General features: G+C 40.5%; 1 protein-coding gene across 2 annotated transcripts in view; it reads right to left on the reverse strand.

Annotated features, from left to right (window-relative positions):
- OTUD7A (OTU deubiquitinase 7A) overlaps positions 1–17,931 on the reverse strand; it is a 71,660-nt gene that overhangs the window by 40,837 nt on the left and 12,892 nt on the right. Inside the window, exons 2-4 of one of the 2 annotated variants that reach the window (XM_084268196.1) lie at positions 15,285–15,417; positions 5,270–5,426; positions 3,880–4,034 (exon numbers count right to left, since the gene is read on the reverse strand). In XM_084268196.1, coding sequence (XP_084124322.1) covers positions 3,880–4,030 — 151 coding nt within the window. In that variant the 5' untranslated portion in view covers positions 4,031–4,034; positions 5,270–5,426; positions 15,285–15,417. Of the gene's footprint in view, positions 1–3,879; positions 4,035–5,269; positions 5,427–15,284; positions 15,418–17,931 lie in introns of those variants that run through there. The other variant, XM_084268197.1, reaches the window with a different exon arrangement.

The raw sequence follows: 17,931 nt of genomic DNA on the forward strand, positions 1-17,931 counted from the left end.
AGAGAGATCATCTAGAGCTTTCAGCCCAGAAATAGCTCACTCAGCTATTGGTCAGGCATGCAGGCACACTGTGGGCACAAGAGAAAAATTTACACTAGTACAGAGAAGGGTAGATGAGAGCCTCCCAAACTGAGAGAGATAAGATGCTGTTTGGGTCAGCTGTAACCCCGCACACATCCCCCAAAGGATTTTTGTCATGATCTTAGCTACCTACAGTTCTCATCCTAGAAGTGGGCATGCAGTTATTGGGATGTTCAACAGCAAGAAAAATAAGCTGGGGGCAGAAAAAGGAAAGAACAGTATTTACACTTTAAAGCCATGAAATCATTCTAAATTCTCATTAGAGTTACTAAGCATCTATCAGGGAATGGAATAAACTGATTACTCATACGGTTGTGTATCTTTAATAGATGCATACAAGTAATAAGGGAAATGATTTTGTGATATTAAAACCTCTGCTTGAAAATAATGCAACATGCCAGTTACACAGCACTGCGTTACTATAAGTGTAACGTCCTTTGCTATGCTTAACTGTGAAGACAAATGGTGCGCACTTCCAAAACACACCCAGCTGTAAGCATCGGCACTGTTAGATCCAACGGTCGGGAAAGGCCATCCTTTTGAAATAGTTACATACAGCTTAGGAGAAAAACATCTAAAAAGCACCGAATCGGTCGTAACAGCCCTATGACCTATCAGATTGTAACCTCAACTTGCAAAAGTTTTCTCCAGCAGCAGAAATGGGCTATTCGTAATGTAGTACCAAAGTATCAGACTAGACTAATGGAAGGTTCTTTACAATACGCAATAAAACTCGAGGAAACTCCAACAGTATGGCAAATAACTGACTAAAGCATATGTCTATGTGCTGTTAAGTGCTAAGCCCCTTCTGCCTCCACATACCTTTTCTTACGCTTTCTCGAAGTCTGTACATGTAAGTTCCCACAGCTTTGTCACATAAATAGCAAGAAACCTACAAACTGGCCTCTGAGAATCAGTAAGTAATATTTGAAAAGTACTATGCATTTGGACAATCATACACAAACTAAGCAATTTCTAATGTGGTTTTATCCACCAATAAATGACTATAGACATATATCAGGCTTTTCTAAACATAGGCAAAGCAATGTCATGAAATAAAACTAATTTTTAAGGCAGAACTACAAAAATCAATTCAATTTTTAGTTTTGATACAGCTTTAAAAGCCTGCATTCACATCGGCTTTCAGATGTGCCTTTAGGATTTTAAGTCTGTGAAAGCTGAACTCCTTCACAGCAAAGGAACTGCACAGAACTCCAGAACTAGTAACCCGACCACGAGCTCCCGAGCAAACTCAGCCTAAGCTACAAACACCAGCGTACACAATGTAAATGCAGAGCGACAATCTCAGCACTGGAAAAACACATACCAAGAGCCTAAACACAAAGTGAGACTCGGAGCTCAACATGTTTAGCTTAGAAAAGGAATTGGTTTACAGTATTGTTTATTTTAGGATACTAATAGCTGGCAAAAAGAATCAGACACAAATAAATCAGAACTAACATAAGCGTGTCTGGGTGCACACGCATATGTGTATATACGTATTTCATTTAAAAAATAACCTTTCTACCTTAATTTCAAATAAAAAAATGGACACTTTCTGGAAGATACAAGTCAAGCACAACAAGCAGAATGTTTCAGTGAGACAAGTAGCCGTGCTCAATACAAAGTTCAACAGAACAGTAGTATGGATTTTACCAACAGGATAGGCACAATATGGAATATCTACAGAGCTGGTATTTAGAACAGCTTCTCACAATTTAGAAAATCTATATGCAATCTATAAACAACGTATAGACTTTTTTAGGTAAGTATACAAGAGTCAATGCATATCTAACTTGCCCATTTGTTGCCAGGGAGAGCACTGCATATTGCACACAGCGCTGTCCCCATGCATCCACAGGAAAACCAAAACAAAGCAATTAATATATTAAAATAATCAAATAAGGAAGCAGAAACTTGTTTCCTTCATGGTTTACAAGACAGTGAAATTCAAGAATTACAATTCCAAGACCAGGTGCAATACATTTGCTATATCCTTGTGCACCATGGTTGCTCTTCTGAATATTGTTTATCTTTAAGTTATTTCACAGGTTATTTTACAGCAGTGCTGCTCCCAGAGCACTGACAAATATGAAAGACATTCATAATGGCATAAGAGTGGTCCCTTCTCTGTCCTTTTTAAACAAATGAGAAGCCACTGGACCACTTCTTGTCGCCCAGCACAAGGTAGGCCAGTGTTAGAAGCTGTTAACAGCAAATGCAGCCAGAGCTACATGTGAAACGTTCCTGTGAGCACAACATCTCCCGAACTAGAAGCAGTCCCTTCTACTTTCCTAAAATCCTGCGCAGGGCTGAACACATATGTCTGTTAGCCTGTTCAGGATAATTACTCTTCCTATTTCCTTGTTAATATACACGGTGTTAATTTATTCTACAAAAATGAGAAGTACGACACAGAAATATAGTGTTCTATATTTATTTGGAAGCATTATCCATTATAGCAAGGGAAACAAGTAATGTCGCAGTTCTGCATGGCTGGATTCTGGTGGAGAAGGGGGAGCTCCAGCTGCTTCTTACAGAAGTCACCCCTGCAGCTCCCCTTTCTCCACCAGAATCCAGCCATGCAGAACTGCAACACTCTTCTGAACCACCTCTGATATATGGGAACAAATTTTGACAGTGCTCTATCAGCACAATAACCAACAATCTATCCCAATAATGGTAAGAAAAACCTTCTCTCATTCTTTTTCAAAAAGACCAACAGACCAAGCCAGAACAATCGGTTGATCGAATAATTTAGACAAAGCAGAGTCCTCTAAAATACAACAAGCCAATGATGACATGCATGGCTCTGTATTCTAAGGTCTTATTAAATGTAACACAGATGACTTGGGAAACGCTGAAAAACTGCATGCATCTCTCAATAATAAGGTATCATTCCTCATCATTGAAAGAGTAAAAAAATAACATAACAAAATTTAAAACTTTCAGAATACATCTGATAAAATGAAATTGCTCTTGCAAGGAGGAGGTATATACCCTGACATATACCTCTAAGCCTGCTGCGGCTGTTCAGTAGTTACTTTGATTTAACACACAATTTCTTAAAGCATGTTAAAATTAAGAAAATCAACTTTCCAAAAAGACCTCTGTGTGTGTGTGTGTATCAAGCCCACAGAACCACCTTGCAACTTACATAGATATCACCTACTCATTCCTAACTTCCCACCTACACAACTTTGTTAGCCCACATCAAAAGAAATGAAAACAACTACTACAAAATGCCTTAAAATATATCAAAGGCATCTTTCCTCTTTTAAGCTTGCAAACTTAAAACAATTGTAACAAAGATCCATTTATTTTTCTGATTGCTTCTCTGGGTGTTTTTCATCCTATCCATTTGACTCCCACACCATGAAGTTCAGGTACACACATTAATCACTGGGCCCCCGAAAGAGGTCTGGTTTCTCTATCGCTTCATTTCACACTAAAGGTAGCTGCTTTGCACAGTGAGCCAAAACATTTGTAACTACTTTCAAGCAGCTGAAAATGACAACGTTCAGCTAAGGTCCCCTCCCCTTCTCTCCCTGGCACATATACTTCTAAGGCATGGCTGTTGCTAAACTAAAATACTGCAGTCTAACACTAGGAACTTCTGAAGGCATTTGTTGAAAAGACCTTGCAGAATCTATGGTCCAGTTATTACAGGAGTTTACTGACTAGTCACAATACTAAGAAAGTACATCTGTTTCCATAGACCAGAGTACTCTGTTAATGAATGGTTCTTGCTTAAAGCCAACAGTGAACATAGGAAACACTTGGGTCCTGAAAGCTTACCTTCCAGTAAGTCTCTTGCCAGACCTGGTTCTGCCCCTGTGGACCGAACAAAGTCTGACAAGACTGCATCCATATCAAGAGTCATGTGATCATTCAGAGATGCTGCCAGATATGCAGCAGCAGCAGGACTTGCTGGTTGGCTAGAAGGCATCCATCTGTGAAGGAGAAAAAGAAACAGGATTTTGGAATACACTCCAAAGTGATAAACCCCACATTTTTCCTCTCCTCCCCAAACAAGACTGTTAAAAATTCTAAAACATTCAAGTTACAGCATAGTAAAATAAACAGCATTTGTCATCCATCTCTGCCTTGGCCTAGAAGCTGTCATCACTGGCACAGGGAGGTCTTCTCTTTCTTACCATTTCATATTTTTATTCATTTTTCTTACGTGCACCTTGTAAGTCATTCTGCAACTTGAAGACTCCAATCCAGCAGGATTTCAACATGGACTGTGAGATGCAATCAGAGTGCTAGTTAATACAGTCAAGAGTCTTCACTGCTTTTGTATCTAATTCCCCACGACCCTCAAAAAACTCCAGCCATCTATACAGGGTTATTATGTAATACCATCTCAACCATTAAAGAAAAGCACCAATGTCTTTTTGCACATGTGGAGGTTGTCAGGTTTCCTTCCAGGAAGGATCTGCCTGTCTGGAGGCAAAATGACAGCCGCTTACTGTCAGAAAACCAGCATCTCACCAATAGGTCATCACCCTGGGAGCCAACGTCCAGGCAGGGGGCTGAGATGGCAGCCTCTGTGAGGAGAGCTGGGGCTGCTCCACACTGGACTCGGGGTTCAGCACAGTGCAGCCCAGCCCCCAGCTGGTGGCACCTTGCTTTACCAGTCCTCTTTCACGGGGAATCAGAAGGCTGATTTTAAAAGGAAGAGGAGAAAGAAGCAGCCGATCTTGCAGTATTGTTTAAGCTTTACTTGTTTTATTTTGTTGTGTGGCCTTCTAATAATGAGCTCCTGTGCAGTTTTTACTGTGGTTTTTTAACAGTCTGTGGGGAGCAAACTTAAGGGGGCATACTCTTGGGGGTACCATTGCCTAGGGACCTGCTAGGGAAGCAGATCACATTTTGCTGCAAGTGAAATGCAACAGTGTGTGACACAGGAGGTTTTCTTGCCTAATCCACGGCTAAGAAAAACACATCAGTCCTACTACATTTTATTCCTACCTTTTTGCTCCCAAAAAGGTGAAACCCATCCTTTTAGACAATGTTCTCTAACAAATATCAAATAAAAATGAAAGCAGGCACTGGAAAAGTACCAGACAACCTATTAAGACAGCTGGCACTCAAAACACAGTTATGCTTGAAGTACCTCCATACACAACATAAGCATATGTTTTCCCTTCATGCTTGTTATTTACCATTGGTCAGAGTTTACCTTTGAACTTGAATTAGATATTTCTTGGTAATTCTTCCTCACAGGCTCAGCTGGAACTATACCACATGCCAAGGGTAAGGACTTGCACGGAGATTTCCAACTGGTAGCAGATGATATTGGTTTGCTCTTGCTTGTACCACAGCTACAAAGAAATAAACTGTGAAAGAAATAGGAAACCAATTGATTTCACTTTTCTTCAAATGAAACACAGTCCCTTCCTATCCCATATGCAATTACCTGGTTATACTTAACCTTAAAAAAAGAATGCCTTTGCTTTCTTAGGAATTGCCTCTTTTTGCTAGTCCATATCCCACATAGAACACAAACTGACCCTACCCACTTCAGTCTTCTGGCCTCTTTTATACCACTTCTATATTTAGGCTTTTATACTATTTATACACCTGTACGGTTATGTTGAACCTGTGTTAGGACAGCAGAGGAGGTGATGTCTCTATTCAGCCCTGATGAGACTCATCTAGAGCATTACCTCTTTTCCTGGCTCTCCAACACAAGATAGACATGGATATACTGGAGCAACTTCAGGACCCCAAACCACACATTTGGATCACCACTGGACAAAGCAAACACTTCTAAAATGTAACTCAGTTAACACATAGCAGCAGAAGGAAGGCTGGAAATATTGAGGAGGCGGGTTAACAAGGAATGCCAGTGATTCAGGAAAGAGAACTATCTTCGTGGATTATGGCAAAATTAGCCCTCTCAGCTTTCTAGCAACCGAAACTGTTTCAATTCAAATGCAAAAAACTTTGTTTTTTAAAAAAGCAAAAAACCAAAAAGACCCACAGAAGACCCCCTCGCACAAAGATTCACCCTCCTAAGCATGCATACAAAAAAGATCACAAGAAACTGAATAAAGTTAATGTCTTTAGTGATTAGGAGAAAAAACTGAAATAAATTTTAACCAGCACAATGGAAACATACGTATGGAGGTAAAAGCACCAGCCACAGGAGAATGATACAAAGCATAGTGAATTTCAGATGTCAGCCACAACTCAGTAGTATAAATGACTGCTAATTTAAAATGCATCAGCTGGGCACTTAAGTACAGCTACTACACGTGGGTGCTACGCTGCTCATGAATTTGCAAGTGTGAAGTGCCTATCAGTCTGAAGAAGTCAACTCATGAGCTGTGTCAGTATCAGCACCGTTTCAGTATTTGCTAAAGCAGTATTGAAAAGATACCTTTCAAGAGCAGAACAGACCTATCTTTTTCTGCAATTGGGGCATCACCCACCACCTCAGAAATGCCTCCCAATTTCATGATCACCAGAACCTGAACCCAACAGTAACCACGCCAGCAGATGCATTCATTTGTAACTCACCCCAGCAAAGGTCATGTAAGCTGCCTATGAAGATCTTTGCTGCAGCAGAGATTCTTTCTGGTAATGCAGAAAGTTCTGTGTCTATATATATACAAACTCTAATATCTGTGCACTGACAGCTGATGAAAACACAGCTCATGTGCCACAGAGACAGACATAAGGCTAACTCTTCTTTTACTGAAAACCAGAATTTCAAAATTAAATATTATCAAGGTTCCATTATGTAAGGATAAATAGCTGTACAGGTAGAAAAAAGCCTATCCAAATCAGACCTTCAAATCCATGACAGCGTGGAGAAAGTTTTTTCTAGTTGAATGCTCCCTCTGTACGTGTCCACTATGCTACAGAATTCTTTAGGCTCTGGCCCCATAACTGTGCTTTGAACACCTGCATAAAAATACCCCTCTTATTTAATTCTTCCTGTTATTCATCAGACCTAAATTAACAGCACAACAGAGATTAACAGTGCTTATTCAGACCGATGCGTCTGAACAGATGGAAGAATCAATGCTGAAACATGTCAATGAACATTAAACTGGAAAGGAAACAGAACAGACCCACCACTGATTACCTGAAGTAACACTGGTTCTCTGGGCTGGATGACATAAAAATGAAATAAGATCTACAGGGCAGTGCTGGCTGGAGCTGCACAGCTTCCACACAAACACCCAATCTCACCAGTGCTGAATTAAGCACATTCAAATGCTACAAGAGACCACAAGTATCTCTGCTACACAGGCCACCGAGGAGCATCCTGCTGTTACGTGTCCAGCCTCACGCTGAAGAAAAACCTAAACAAAAACCTGAAGGATGCATGCTGGAAACTCTGAAAGCAAGGAGAAGAGTTGCTAGGATCCTGCCTGTACACATCTGAACCAGCACTTTTTTTTATCCCCCGAGGGTGTTGTTTTCTCAGCTCTCCAGACTTTAAAAGGGGGAAAAAAACCACAACAAACCAAAACCCAACCAGAAGTCTTTACAGAAATAATATCTTTGCCAGAAAACTACTATTAGCTGTGAAAACCTACCCAGATGGAATATTAAAAACTACTAAGCAAGAAAAAAGAATTAGTTATAAAGGAGGCAGCAGTGACTCAGAAGCCAGATGGCTACCAAACTTACTGTTCTCACCAGATGAACAGAGTCTCTTCTCACCTACAAAACCACCACCACCACCACCTTTGCTCCGGATGGCTACTCAAAGCATTTACACAACTTGCACTGTACATACACACGCTTGGAGGAGTTCTACCAGACATCCATATCAAAGCCTACAGCCAATAAGAATCACTCCTCTTGCAGTTAACAGTGCAGACACACACATACACTTGCCGTTTTCCTTTCAAATGTGTCACACGACACACAAACGACACTTGGAACTGAATGTAAATCTTGACCCTCAAAACACAATTAAGACCTTGGATTTCACTCACTTGCTCACCAAATTTTCTCCCTAACTAATTACTTATTTATATAATGCAAATACAAGAGTCAGCAAGAGAGGGTAATTTCTTGTATATTGCAAGAAAAAGCATTTTACAGTATTTAAAAAAGAGATACTGATTGCATCTAAATGTTAAGATGGATTAATAGGACTTGAAATCAAATTAATACATTCTCAGTTAGATTTGATCTTCCTACTCCTCTAAGTACCTCTCAAAATTGCGCAGAAGTAGTATGCATTCTTCATCTGAATCTAAATCTGACTTGTTCAAAATCAAATATGAAGATTTTTCTTTCCAAATAGGTGGAAAGAGATACACAGGGCTAACAAGCAAAGCACAAGTATGTTAAAACAAATCTCGTGCCGCCACAATACAAATAGCTGATAAAGCGGAGGTGGGGAGCAGAAAGAAAACAGTGCACAAATGGTGCACAATGGACAAACCCTCAGGAAGACATAACAATTGAACTGCAGTTTAGATCTTCCATAATTCTGAAAGAAAAGATGAAATAAGCAGCATCTCTAATATGCCCAGTCTCAGTGCTCGAGGAAGCCAGTGGAAAGATACCAAGAGCATTAGACCAGATCCCCGCACTCCCTGCGGTGTGAGAAGCCTAGCTGCCTATTAACACTACTGAGTCTTCTCAGCTGGTTTGGCAATACACAAGCTAAGTGCAGTTTGATCGTGTTGAATGCTCGTGCTGTTTGCTTTTTTGGTTCTGAAGGCAGAAAGATTCTATTTGTGCTCAGCTCCAGACTTTGAACGTAATTCTTTCTGACACGCTGTATTTGATGGAGAATGTCTTAGTTCTACAACCCCAACACCACCACGAAACTGAATCAATGCACCAAAGGCGGCCATTTCTTCTTAGTGAAACACTTAAAATGCTCAGGCTGTGCCATTCTCATTCTTTTCTGCATGCAAAATACATTTACTTATGGTTTCACAGAGACATTTTTAGTAAGCCGGAGAGTTCTGATTATTACTTTTCTGAAGTTGCTCCACTCTTCCTTAGTTAACATCTTGCCAAGTGTTCATATAGAAGATAAAAACTGTTAAGTGAAAAACTGTAATTAAACAATCAAGTCAATTAGAGAAGATTTGTTAAGGAGGCAACCATTAGCTTTAAGAGAACAGGGAGTTAATGTCAGCACTCAGCTTTTCAGATCGGTTGGCAGGAAATATGGTGTATGTGCGAGTAGTTAATTGTTCAGAGCATTTAGGTGCCCAAGTAAAAGGTGATCATATATTAAGATATAGGAACAATCAGAAAGGAATTACATTGAATTTATAATGGATTTTGCATCAGTGAAGATACAATCTTGTGAATATTGTGGTTTGTCTATGGGAAGTTTATCTTATTCCCAACATGAGACTGTGTTTCTCTACAGATACAGTCAGGTCTGCATCCAAGACACCGTTGGAAAAAACAGAAACAGTTACTCATGCATTACAATTACTCATACAAGAATAATTATAAAAGTATACTTCAAATATTTAGCAAATGAAAAGGAAAATTAAATTCAGCAAAGGCAAATTCGATCCAAGACACCATTATGAGTTAAACAGAAGCTACCTCAATAATCTCTTTACTGAAATGCTCTATTTTCAAAACCTCCAAATGTTTCAGAAAATTTTTATTATTTTGCATTAGTTTCAAATTTGACAATTGTTTCACTATTCTTTGCTTGTAGTATGACTATAGTACTTCATACTGAACTACAATTTTATTTTCTTTTTTAAATCAACAAAAAAAAATAACCAGGAGGAAGAACTCAATTTCAGCGAAATTCTGCAGCAGAAACCACACAATGTGAAACCTTTTAAAATTCCAGTCTGACTGATGACTGCTGTGTATAATGTGCAACACTCAAAATTTAAGAGAAAAAGTTATCTGGCAAATTACTCAACTGGATCTCTAGAAAGAAAGGTGTATAGATTTGTAGTTTAGTTTTATTTATTTACCATGATCCAGTAATTGGAAGCAGGATAATTCAAACATGGCAAAAAAGTTACGTCACTGAGGAGAATGCAGACATAAAACATGACTGCACATTCTGATAAATCACTCAGAAATCATAGGTACATAGCTAATGCTGTTCTAGGTATCTTCTGGGTTTCAGCTGCTGCTCTGCATGTACACGGGCCTGTGTCATATTTTCTAGTCCCATGTGGCTAACCCAGACGACACAGAGCTTTCAAAATGGCAATACACCTCTATGTGTAAGTAAGGTGCCCAAATCACCTATTTCTACCTGTAATACTTACTTGGTCTGGTTTTAGATGCCCAAAATACTCAAAGTTAGGGACTTGGGGATTAGTTAAGAGTTCACTTTAATTTGTCAAGACTGCATAAGATCATAAACAAACAACTGCACAGAAGTTCTGACATCATGTTTTTCCAGAAAAATCATAAATTCTCAAGACACTGTGTGTTTTCCTAGACAGGATGACTTCAGTTGAAAACACACAGTGTCTCAATAAACATTCAAATAGAAGCTTGCTCTGTTTCCTACTAAAAGTAGCTCTTGAGTGATTGAGAGACAAACAAAACTGATTACAAAGAACAGTTCCACATGTTTTCTTCACTCAGAACATCCTTGCTTCCCTCTGCAGTCATTTTACTGTTCTTGATGATTCCAGGCATTCAACTTCTAGAAAATCTCTCTGGAATTGCCCTCTCTCGCAAGGCTCTAATGCTGCCTTACCGGCAGGATAGCCCAGCCCACGAGAAATTCCAATCTGACTGTAAATCACTGGACACAAGACTGTTTCTTTCCCACAGTGCATAAAGCTGCTTAAGCCAAAAACTCTCAGAATAGATGACACAGATCACAGTAGACTTAATAATCGAACTGAAGAGTAGATATTTATGCTCAAACTCCTGTAACAAAGGATTTTAAAGGCCAATTAAAATAGAACGTATCTTACATGTATTTTAAACTTTGCATTTATCCCATTCAAATTAGATCAGAGATAACTTTGCCAGTCTCACACTTATCTTCAAATAGCTTCCAGTTTCGTCTGCCAAGAATATAAAGATGAAAGCCAGTTTTAACCTCATAGTCAGAACAACATCTTCCATGGAATTACATGTACACTATACACTCTTATCAGATGAAGCAGACCTGTATTTTGCAACCTGTTTTGTATGGCGAAGCCCGTGCTGCTCACAGAACAGGAGACTGAACAAGGGGCAATGGCAAGAAGCTGGGTCAAGGCAGGTTTAGATTGGATATTAGAAAAAAATTTTTACTGAAAGTGTTGTCAGGGCCTGGAACAGGCTGCCCAGGGAGGGGGTTGAGTCACCTTCCCTTGGTGTGTTTAAAAAAAGGGTAGATGAGGTGCTCAGGGATATGGTTTAGCTTAGGATGGGAATGGTTGGACTCTATGATCTTCAAAGGTCTCTTCCAACCTTGTGATTCTGTGAACTCCAATGAAAGAAACAAAACGTTATTCAGGAAATACAGTCTGTACAAACTCTACCTGTTAAGCTATTGCACACTTCCCCAAAATGCTCTCTGAAGCCTCTGTACTGAGCTAGGAGGATGAGCTCCTAAGTTGTACCGACACCCTGAATATGACTCCATTCAAATTACCTGCACTTGACTGAGTTCTACTACCAAATGGCACATCACTCCACGAAGAGGCACTGCATAATTATGTTATAGAAGGATGTATGGCCACAACTTATTTTCAATAACCACCACTCAGTTCTGCCAAATCTGTAAAAACCAGTTTAAAAAGTTGCTGTTGGCTAAGTTCCAGCGATGAATTAAGAAGCATTACTTGAAGCAGCCCAAATGACAATAATTACCTAACAAGAGGTAACATGCACTACATCTGGTGGCAACGTGAGGTACTTGTATGTTAATTCTAAAACATGGGCTCTCAAAATTTGTGAGATTACAAGATGACATTTAGAGACTAATAAAATTGTGGACCATCTACTTTCTCAAGTATAAAATATCAGTTATAGAGCAAAAGGTGAGGAACAAGAATGAACTAAAAGTAACTGCTCCAACCAGGAAAATTAACCCAAATTAGTTTAAGGATTTGTCCACATCCATTAAATTCCTTTGCAAACACTTTCATCCAGTAATAAAATGGGGTCTTAATTTGGTTTGGCTCATCTTGCCTTCAAACTGAATTAAGCTACATTCACTGGAGGCCACTTTAATTATGAATGGGAGAGTGCACACAGAGACATAGTGGGATTTAGGCTGGCCTCTCTAAATTCCTACATTTAGTTGACTTGCATCAATTTTCCTTAGTATCTTGTGTAGGCAAGACCTGAACTGGTGAAAAAATAGTGAATGAGGGAAGTTATACTGAAGGACCCTCAGTCAACACACACTGAACCACCGTGGGGACCACTGAAGAAGAGCTATTATCAAAAGAAGAGAATCGTTCAACTATTTTAAATTCATTTCTAGGAAGAATACCGCCAAAGTTCAGAGACCAGCTGGGAAGTATTTTAAAAACACCCCTACATTCCAGTTTTCTGACATGCAGTCTAAAACATCTACTATTTATTTGAATTATTTGAATCTAGAACTATTAACAAAGGACTCCGATACATCAGCTTTTGAGAAGATTAACTAAGAATTAGAGATTATAATCTGTTATTGGAGGCTAAAATGACAGTAATAAAGCAAAACAGAAATGATCTCGCTGCATTTAAGAGCTATGGCACACTCCCACGGAAGAAACATTGCGGCAAGCTAGAGACAGCCAGTACCTGGAAGTACCCGAGTCCCCATAAAACATCAGTCACTGATAGCACTGATTACAACCGAGAGGTCCTTTGCTTGCACTCCACTAATGGCAGCCTAGCAAAAAGCACGGCACCGATCTTAGGCCAGATGAACATGCAGCAAGATTAATTCATCTGCTCACATGTTCTCCCGGAACATTTTTACAACTGCATTTCCATAGAGCTTCAGAGGGTTTTCATAACACTATTGTTCTTACTCAAGAATGATTATATTATCAGAGAGGAAAAAATGTCATACATAAACAAAAGTTCACAGAAATAGGGGACCAGAAAGGTAATAAAACAACAAGCAGAGACAGAGCCGTTCCAGGTAAGGATCCTCAACACGCCTTCGTAAGTACTTCTTCAGGAGAAAACACCACCATTGCTTTGAAGTGTTTGCTTTCACATAGGACAACAGATAAAGAGGCAATGACAGTTTCTCTTATTTCATTCGTAAGGGCCCTGAGAGCATGTTAATTGTATTCTGGCAGAAAGCAGCAGTGCAAGAGATAAACGTAATTTCCCTGGACTGAAGACCTCCATTTTAAACCAAGTATCAGTTATACTTCTACCTCTGACAGTGATAAAGAAATAGGTACTGTTATATTGTATTGTACTGGAAATATAATAATTAAAGTTTCAAAAGTTATTCTGAGGCCCCTTATCAAATGCACAGTTGAATTAAGCAACATGCATCTCTTCCACTAGAATATATCTCTAGAGATGCAACACGAATAAGCTACATTCCTCATTCGGAATTTCTTCCTTCTCACCATTTTCCTCATTTCTGATTTTTTCCTGACATTGCAAGACATTTTTTCCAAATATTTAACTTGCCTCTCCAAAGCTCATCCTCCTTTCAAATGATGAAGTCATGATGGTCAAAACTCTAACCTCAATACAGATTTCTCTCACAAGTCCATGTATCATTTACTCTGTATGTATAACATTTCCTTTGAAGCAACACGTCTGAATAACCATTACTGGATACACAAAACATGAAGTTTCCTCAATTTTTTTCAAGTTTGCTTTACATTAAAAATTAAATAGGCCTAAAGGCACCATGCAGTGCATGCAGCTCAGCGACCAGCACAATGAAGACCAGCTTAACCACTTAGTGTTTCTTATAGTTGGGAGTTATTTAGCCCTCCATTTCTACATTGCAAATTCTGAAATTAATTGTCATAGCAACAGGAGCCTAAGTCTTCATTTACAATGCAGATAATCTTTTTGATGATGTTACTCATGCACAACCCCGTAGCTTCTGATTTGCACTGTAGCACAGTCAGTTTGAGGGGCAGGGAGAGCAGCAGAACACACAGGTACAACACACTGGTGTGCAGGGGTCAGGAAGCAGCTCAGCCTCAGCTTTACAGAGAGTCACTTCCTCCTATACTTTCATTTAAGAACAGCTGCTGCTGAGAAACCAGACTGCTAAGATTAGTTCTCTGTTAAGGCTGCTTATTCTTGAGCTGTGAAGAGATACACAGCTGATTAAAGCTACCTTTAAGCAAGTTTTTAATTTTACTTCACAGAATCACAGCATCACAGAACTGTAGAGGTTGGAAGGGACCTCGAGAGATCATGGGGTCCAACCCCCTGCCAAAGCAGGGTCCCTAGGAAGAGGGTACACAGGTCAGTGTCCAGATGGGGCTGGAATCTCTCCAGAGAAGGAGACTCCACACCCCCTGGGCAGCCTGTCCCAGGGCTCCCTCACCGTGAAAAAGTTCTTCCCCATGTTGGTGCGGAACTCCCTGTGCTCCAACTTCCAGCCATTGCCCCTTGTCCTGTCCTCACAGACACTGAAAAGGGGCTGGCCAATTCCCCCTGCATTCCATGCTTAAAATACTTACAGACATTAATTAGATCCCCCATTAGTCTTCTCTTCTCAAGACTGAACAGCCCCAGCTTATTCAGCCTCTCCTCAGAGGGGAGATGCTCCAGGCCCTTCATCATCTTCATAGCCCTTCTCTGGACTCTCTCCAGGAGATCCCTGTCCTTATTATCCCAGGGAGCCCAGAACTGGACACAACACTCCAGGTGGGGCCTGACCAGGGCAGAGTAGAGGGGGAGGATCCCCTCCTGTGACCTGCTGCCCACACTCCTCCTGATGCCCCCAGGATCCCATTGTCTCTCTCAGCCCCCAGGGCACACTGCTGGCTCATGGCCACCCTGTCACCCACCAGAACCCCCAGGTCCTTCTCCACAGAGCTCTTCTCCAGCAGGTCATCCCCCAGCCTGTACTGAAATGAACGGTTGTTCCTTCCCAGATGCAAGACTCTACACTTGCTTTTATTGAACCTCATCTAGTTTCTCCCGGCCCAGCTCTCCAGCCTGTCCAGGTCTCTCTGGATGGTAGCACAGTGTCAGCCACTCCTCCCAGCTTTGTATCATCGATGTACTTGCTGAGGGTGGATGCTATTCCCTCATCAAGGTCGTCAGTGAAGATATTAAACAGACTTACTTACAGCAGACTTTAAACAAGAGTTCCTTGAGGCTTGTGCCAGATGGGCGTTATGCTGCCGGTTTTTGGTGAGGAAAAGAATCCATTTTTGCCACAGTAGAAGGTATGAATAAGCAATATATTGTCCCCTGAGAAATCTGGGGAAAAAAAAAAAAGTAGTACTATATTAATCATTTTACTTATTCTAAGCTATTTTAATCACTGGTAAAAATCAACTGTAGCTTTAACCTTACGAGCCTAATGGATACCACTCTCAATGCAGTACTTTGCATTAAGAAGATTACTTCAGCACAACCCAGACAATAAAACCCAAGAAGTAGGAGTGTACAAACATATCCTTATGGCCATCCTATGTGAAAACGGTAATTCACCCTTCAGAACGCAAGTTTCTCTTCTCCTATGTTATCAAAATGTAAGGCAATGGACTAGTGAAGAGTTGTCCAGGAGAAGGCTCAATTATTTTTTCTTGGAAAAAAAGGCACAAGCTCATGAGGAAGGAAAGAATGAACGCTACATTATCAGCTTTATTTATTCTTAAATGTAACAGCACTTCACATATAGTCTACTCCTAAGTATAAACTCTGCTGCTTAAAATACGTAATCCAATTACTATAAGCTTCACCTTATTATTTTAAAAGGCACTAAATCAGCTTTACTAGTTCTGTTTAATCCGTACACAACACTTGTACGCCTGTAACCGAGCCCATCCTTATCAAAATCAGGATTTATCAGGTATCTGCCCAAACCCTTTCATCATAGAAAATACTCCTTCCAATGATGCTTTGAAAACTTCGTATTTGCATGCAAGAATCATAAATATGACCAAAAATTATCTTTGACTTTTTGCTGGAACTTAACTTATGAATGTACCACATCACAGACATCCTCACACAGAAGTAGATGATGTTAAAGTTCAGAATAACATAAAAAACAGAAGTTTCATACACTGCAAAGGAAATACAAGCAGCAGTCAAACCGCACTTGCCTACGACCCTTATCTTTACCACCCTCACAGAACGTGGAAAACACAACTGCTAAAACCCTCATTAGCTTACAGAAGTAACTTTTAATAGCTCTACCACTTTCAAAGGTACTTCAACTGGAAACGATACAAATAACTAGCAAGTGTGAATATGCTTCAGTATTTCCGCGAATACCATGTTAGCACAGTGAAGTATCTACTGAAATAATACATCTATTAGCTATGGGGAGCCAAGTACTCTGTTATGCACTTGATTCTGAAATCAAGTGATAACGTTTCTGCTAAGGAGACGCGATATCTCTCTCTGCCTGGGGAATAATCAAGCAGTCAACATATATTCCTTTTTTTTCAGCTACACACTCACAAATGACATTTAAAACATTTTTCAGTTTTGTCCCAAGCATCAGCTGCACAGAAAAATAAAATTCTATCCAACACTAGACCTACTTCAGTTGAAAGACAACGTATGTGCTTGCAGTGCATACTTTTTTTTAACAAATTACAATTTACCATTTAAACTATGCTAAAAGTTATTTCATTTAGTTCGTTTTCATAAATAAGTGATCTAAAAAGATTACCATGGATACTATGATTATCAGGGCACAAGGAAACGCATGTAGCTCAGCCCTCTGGCATTTCTCTCCCACACACTTACATGGCCCCTGCAATAACTTCTCTGTGAAGTTAGCAAAGAAAATGAGGAAACGCAGATTACAGATGCTAAATATATATTTCAAAGCAAAGAGCTTTGTCTCAAACACCACCTTTGAAGGTCTTAGCAAAATCAACTGAGGCCAGATCATAGAATGGTTTGGGATGAAGTGGACTCAAAGATCATCTATTTCCAACCCCTCTGCTGTAGTCAGGGACACCCTCCACTAGGCTCAGGTTGCCCGAAGCCTCATCCAGCCTGGCCTTGAACACTGCCAGGGAGGGGGCAGCCACAGCTTCTCTGTGCAGCCTGTGCCAGGGCCTCGTAACACATTAAAGAATTTCTCCACAATATCTAACATAAATCTACCCTCTTTTCAATTAAAACGATCCCCCCTTGTCCTCTCACTACCTGTCCTTGTAAACAGTCACCCTCCAGCTTTCCTGTAGGCCCCTTTAGGTACTGGAAGCCTTCAATAAGGTACCCCTGAAGACTTCTCTTCTCCAGGTGGAATAACACTCTCAGCCTGGCCTTACAGGAGAAGCATTCCATCCCCTCTGATCATCACCATAGCCTTCCTCTGCACTCACTCCCATATGTCCACATCTGTCTTTTACTTGGGACCCCAAAGCTGGAGGCAGTACTGCAGGTGGAGTCTCACAAGAGAACAGGAGGAGAATCACCTCCCTTGATCCCGCTGGTCATGCTTCTTTTGATGTGGCTCAGGAGGCGGTTGGCTGCAAGTGCACATTGATGGGTCACGCCGAGCTTCTCATCCACCAACACCCCCAAGTCCTCCTCAGGGCTGCGTTGCATCCATCCTCTGCCCAGCCTTCACATGTGTTTGGGACTGCCCTGACTCACGTGCAGGAATTTGCACTTGGCCCTTGCTGAACCTCATGAAGACACGGGCCCACATCTCAAACTTGATTGTCCAGGTTCCTCTAGATAGCAGCCCACTCCTCAGACATGTCAACTACACCACTCAGCTTGGTCTTGTCAGCAAGTTTTGAGGAG

The sequence above is a fragment of the Gallinula chloropus genome (genome assembly GCF_964237585.1).
Source record: "Gallinula chloropus genome assembly, chromosome: 9".
Classification (NCBI taxonomy): domain Eukaryota; kingdom Metazoa; phylum Chordata; class Aves; order Gruiformes; family Rallidae; genus Gallinula; species Gallinula chloropus.